Below are 5,579 nucleotides of genomic sequence, written 5' to 3'. Positions count from 1 at the left end.
AGCCTTCTCATATTGTTTTACAGTACTTAAATTTCTTTTATTTGGTAATTAATATAATAAATTCTTTAAAAAAATTTACTACTTCAAATTATATCAAGACCATTCGCAGAAAGATTCACTAAGTGATTCGTTTTAAAATTTAAATGTTAACGCAAAGATTTCTGAAAAAAACGGATTGTTTAGAAAAAAAATTAACGTAACATTTTTGTGCTTGTCGAAATCTTCATACATTGATAACGAGGAATTTTGTCTTGTTTTCTGTTTTATTACAATACGCTTTCTTCATATCCCTACATTTTCTGTAGAAATTTCTTAAGAAATAGATTTTTTTTAATAATAAAAACATCTGTGTAATCAAATGTTAAAGAATACAATTTTCATAGGAGAATTACAGAAAAGATAACTCAAAATGTAATTTAATTGACAAATATTATAAAAAAAAATGTATGTCTATCCTACGTAAAAGGACGCACAAAGTTTTGAATCTACAAAGAAAAGTTTTAAATCAATTTATAAGCGAAAAATTATAGGTTTTTTAGGCATTGAGCATTATTAATCCGTTTTGACGAGAGTTCTGTGAAATTTTCTTTAAGAAGAGTCTTCTGACGTGCAAGAGAACATTTTTCACATTATACGGCACGTAAGAATATTGCATGCTAGCGCAGTGCGAATATAGCAATGTTAGCGGCGCGATGCGGCGGAGCGCTCACGCACACTACCAGGCGCGCGGCTCACTGACGTGCTTCCGTCTAAAGGACAACGCCGATTGGATTAGCTTTACTCGATATGTACTGCTTCGTTGAGCATTGTAGAAAAAAATGGTTCAGGACTTTTCGACTCAATTTTTAGTCAGGAATAACGCTATACTATTAGTGGGCGCTATTTAATTAACACCCTGTATACGTACTGAAAGAGTCGCCACTTTAGAATTATGGAGGGTAAATCGTTTTGAAGTTTGGGACCAGCCAGGTGGTCGTTTAGAGAAGACCCGTTTGTGGTCGGGCTCGAGGCATTGAATACGACTCTCAAATGAGTCGTCGCACTATCTTCGCGAATAACATGATGGTGAGGGATAAAAACGCACTGTGCGTTTGGTGAAGTTAGATGGTCCGCGTTCTGCATGTGACCGAGAGTTAGATATTTTTGTAAGAATTCCGAATATTCTTTCTTGTGCTCCGAGCGGGCCTTAAGGCGCCGCAATAAGTGAGCGAGGCAGCTTTTCGCTCGAGACCGCGACTCGCCGATGTTTATCGGCGGATTTGTTTTGAACGGCAGCCGCACAACGTAACGGCCGTCCGGCTGACGAGAGTGAGTTGCGCGAAAATGATCTTCGCACCTCTCATCCTCGGGACTCATAAAACCCCGTCGAGGGATTTCCTCAACTTCCCAGAATTTTTGAAGCTCTCGATCGAGCGACTGATCACCGAAGCAATGCAGGGAAGAAATTTGATCGCAGGCTCGATCGCTTCCGGACGACAGTGAATGCGCATGAATTGAAGCGCCGGAATATGCGGTAGGCCCTGAGATGACCCACCCGAGAGCTGTGTTTTGTGCGATAGGCCGCCCGACCGTCGATTTAGCAATTCCCTCCAGAATGAGGTCCCCATACAGATCCGCACCCAGTAGAATGTCTATTGGTTCTGAGCTCATGGGATCCTCGTCCGCCCACGAGAGATCCCGAAATTGGCTGAGCACAGAATCCGCGGGAACGCGCTTTGGCGAATAGGACGTTAGTGTGCTCAATATTAACGCGGTCGTCGAGAACCTCGGCGTAGATGCGTTTCGCGGCGAAATCGTCACATGCGCGGCGTGCCGGCATGTGCCGACTTTGATGCCTCCGACGGCGGAGATTGAAATCGGCATTCGAAGTCGCTTTAACAGTAGACTTTGCGCGAGTTTTTCCGTTATGAAGGTCATTTCTGACCCTTGGTCGAGCAAGGCTCTTACAGATACTGAGCGACCGGAAGGCGCGCTGACGGTAACTTGAGCGGTCGCTAACAGTACGTGCGATCGCCGAGGTTGCCTTGTGGAGGCGAATTTACGACAACGAATTTACTTCGGCAGATTTGATTTCTGCGGACTTTTCCGATTGGCTCGACGGCGTCACGTCATCGAGTTGAGAAGAAGAGCTCGAGTCATCGTGTAACAACGTGTGATGTTTTTTCTTACATTGCCGACAAGTATATTTACTCGCACACGTTTGAATCGCGTGACCTTTGCTTAGGCAATTAAAGCAACGGCCGTCCTGTTTTACGAAATCGCGACGCTGACTCGTACTCTTCTTGGCAAATTGCGGACATGCATGAAGCAAATGATTGGATTTGCACAATGAACATTGCAATGGCGCTTTTGCGCTAGCGGTTGCGCTTGTAATTTTCTGTGCGTGCGATGGTTTCGTTGATTTCTCCGGGGCCGAGAGGGGCGGCTTCCATTCCTCGAGTGCTCGAACTCGCGTGTCAAGAAAGTCATCCAATGACTTGTATGACGGCACCGTAGTGGCGTCGTTTATTTTTAACTTCCACGCTTTTCGCGTGACAGGATCCAACTTTTGCGACACTAGACACACGAGCATGTCGTTCCATAACTCCTCGGGAGAGCGTTTCAAGTTGGTGAGCGCTGCTCTCGTGGCGATAGTCTTATCGCGAAGACCTTGCAGGTCCAGAGCGGACTCGCGTTGAATGACCGGCAAATTCAATAACGACATTAGATGAACGTTGATGAGTCTCCGCTTGCACTCGAATCGCGATTTTAGCGTGTCCCACGCGACTTTAAAATTGTCCACGGTCACCGGTAGATTTCGAACACACTCGAGAGCGCGACCCGTTAAGCTGGACGTGAGAAAGTGCATACGCGCGAAGTCCTTGAGCTCCTTGTTCTGAATAATTAGCGACGTGAATCGATCGCGGAAGCTTTCCCACTCCTCAAATTTACCATCGAACGGTGGAAGACTGATCGGTGGAAGATGGGATACCGAGAATGCGGAGGACGAGCTTGGACTTGAGCTGTCCTGAGTAACTGACGTATTCGGACTTACGATTGGCTCAACCTCTTCCAGACATTCGGACATATAATCGGAGGTACGGAGGTAGAGCTCCTCACAGACCTCGAAATGATTGTCCTTGAAGTATTCGATGGTCTTCTGGCTTTCCATCGACACCGTGCACCGTAGTTTGGCGTGGCCTGTTTGAACTTGCGCCCGCAACTCCTTCAAAGCACTGAGTCTATTTCGGATTTTCGCGGCAGTGTAATTGTTTTTCCCGATCTTTTTAAAGTTCTCGAGCGACCAGTCGATTTGCCGGAGCAATTGAACTTGATGTTCGAGCGCCTCGGTCATGTTGGGAGTTAAACTGTTCGTTACTCTCTAGGATAACCACGAAAACTATCACTTCGATCCGGCTCGAAGGACCAAATTATTTTTCGGATCGACTGAGGAAAGCCTCAGGCCGAAACGTATCCCGGAACCGCCTCACGTGAGTGATAAGTGGATCGCCGCAAATTTCCGAGACTGGTAGACGTTATGTGTTTTTCACTCCGAGAAACCGTCGCCCGGGCGAGAGTCAAAGTTGGTGTTGTTAACACCGAAACGTTAGGTCACCGAGTCGAGACCAACAAAGGACGGCAATGGTGCGTCGGGAGATGCTCTGGCGATTTCGAATGGAAGGAGACAAAAGATTTGTCTAGGAAAAGGCTTAACTTATAGAATTCGAAGTTCACTCAGAGTGGTAAGACAGCACCTAAAGAGAAATCTTTATGAGCGTTGTCCAGATTCTCATCCTCGCGAACCTCCCCCCTTTATTAATAGGACAATACATTAGTGAAACATACGTAAGTAATATGGATATAGGTAAGAGTTATACGGAGGCGTGAGACCGTCGTACGACGAACGTATAAAGCAGAAGAACACGCGCGCGGTGAACTCTGCTTCGAACGAGACGCGAGATCGAGACACGCACGATCGGCGAAACTACTGTTGCGACACTCGCAGAATACCCGAAGGGCCAGATCGCGGTAGATCTCAATTGATTACTCGAAGAATCTGAAGTTATAAGTCCTCTGACTGCTAGGATCGATTCGCAAAACTACAGTGTCGGCTTACACCGCGGTAAAATCGAGATGAGCCGATTATTCTCGTCTCGTGACGAGGGAGAGGGCAATTCGGGGAAACTCGTGCTGGCGTCGGCGACTTGCGGTACGATTCGTAGTATTCGATGCCGGATTTGCCGAATGCTGCCCGAACGCGATCGCCGAGCAGCTAAGCGGGACGTGACACGCTCCGCTCAAGACGCGAGCTCGCGACCCGCGCTCGCGACGCGCGCGAGCGACGCGTGCGACTCGCCCGATCGCGAACAATCTGAAATGAAAAACAAATAACAACCACTTTTATGTCATCTGCATAGATTTATTTATATTCTTCAAATACAACTTATAAGGCAATAAGAACACACTAAGAACTTTGAATAATAACGTTTCATATTTCAATTATATATAATATTAGTTTTATGTATAGTGAATAATACTGGCAAGTAATAGTTTAATATTTAGATTTTTATAGTTTGAGTCAAAATAAAAATGAGTTATGTGAATAAAAAAAATTAAAATTTGTGTTGCTTGTATTAGAGTTTCTGTAGTAAGAGTCTGAACAGTTCATTATCGCTGCACTGCTGCACTAATGCAATTAACTGACTGCATTAGTTCAACAGTACAGCGATAACGAACAGATCATATGACGCCATGTTTTGTCGAACTCTGTCAAGACTCTTACTATAGGGACTCTAGCTTGTATCAATAAAATAAAAAATTATAATTCTTTTTCTTATCATAAATTTTATATCAAACAAAACAAAAATATTCTATTTACTTATATTCTTTGGCATAGTACTTTTATGAGAACATTGCACAAAAAGAAAAAGTGTTTATTCAGAAACATTTGATGAATATTTGTCTAATATTACCATAATATCACTCAAACATTTAATCTTCATATTTGAAGGTGTTTATTACGAACTTTCTAAGTAGTTTTATTAAGGTGGGGTTGAGAGATAAAGAGAGAGAGAGATACTTAAGGAGAAAGAGTTAATATATGTCAATAATATAACTATAATCGAACAAGTGGATCATACAACGGTGTGAATAATATGTGACACAAAATCAATCATGATACATATATAATAATGTAAAAATTATTAGAGATAAAATTTGTTTAACTCGAAGGACCATGAAATAAACCTTAAGTGAATATGAATTGAGTAAAGCAAGAGAATAATATTATTTTGAGTTAATACTTAGATAAAATACATGAATTTAACTGTCAACTTATTTATTTATAAATCAAGAATGGTAGAATCTTTCTACCATTACTACTTGTCTTAGGATGGCTGTGGATTGTTTGGAGGGCGGGAAGGGGCTTTTTATTTGTAGGAAATTCAGTACCGTCTGGTGGTCGCGGTACCGTTTCAGAAATGCTATGGAGCACAGTTGTAAGTGCAAGGACTTCCTAAGTTTTGTGAAAAGGTTTAGCGACCCGAGAGTTGCCTTTCCGTGGAGGCTTGTAATCTTGGCTTTCGCGGCTGTTGTCTTCG

The 5,579-nt window shown here is 43.3% G+C and overlaps 2 protein-coding genes across 2 annotated transcripts; both read right to left on the bottom strand.

Moving 5' to 3' along the window:
• Positions 1 to 879: 879 nt before the first annotated feature.
• Positions 880 to 1,917, bottom strand: LOC105571043. The gene has a single exon (XM_012028510.1). The coding sequence runs from the start codon at positions 1,915 to 1,917 to the stop codon at positions 880 to 882; it is 1,038 nt and encodes a 345-aa protein (XP_011883900.1).
• Positions 1,918 to 2,038: 121 nt separating this feature from the next.
• On the bottom strand, positions 2,039 to 3,334 carry LOC105571042. The gene has a single exon (XM_012028509.1). The coding sequence runs from the start codon at positions 3,332 to 3,334 to the stop codon at positions 2,039 to 2,041; it is 1,296 nt and encodes a 431-aa protein (XP_011883899.1).
• Positions 3,335 to 5,579: the final 2,245 nt, after the last annotated feature.

Source organism: Vollenhovia emeryi, unplaced genomic scaffold, assembly GCF_000949405.1.
Source record: "Vollenhovia emeryi isolate VEMERY1.0 unplaced genomic scaffold, V.emery_V1.0 DF941299.1, whole genome shotgun sequence".
NCBI classification, from domain to species: domain Eukaryota; kingdom Metazoa; phylum Arthropoda; class Insecta; order Hymenoptera; family Formicidae; genus Vollenhovia; species Vollenhovia emeryi.
Note: the sequence above shows the minus strand (reverse complement) of the source record. Positions and strands in the feature narration are given on the sequence as shown.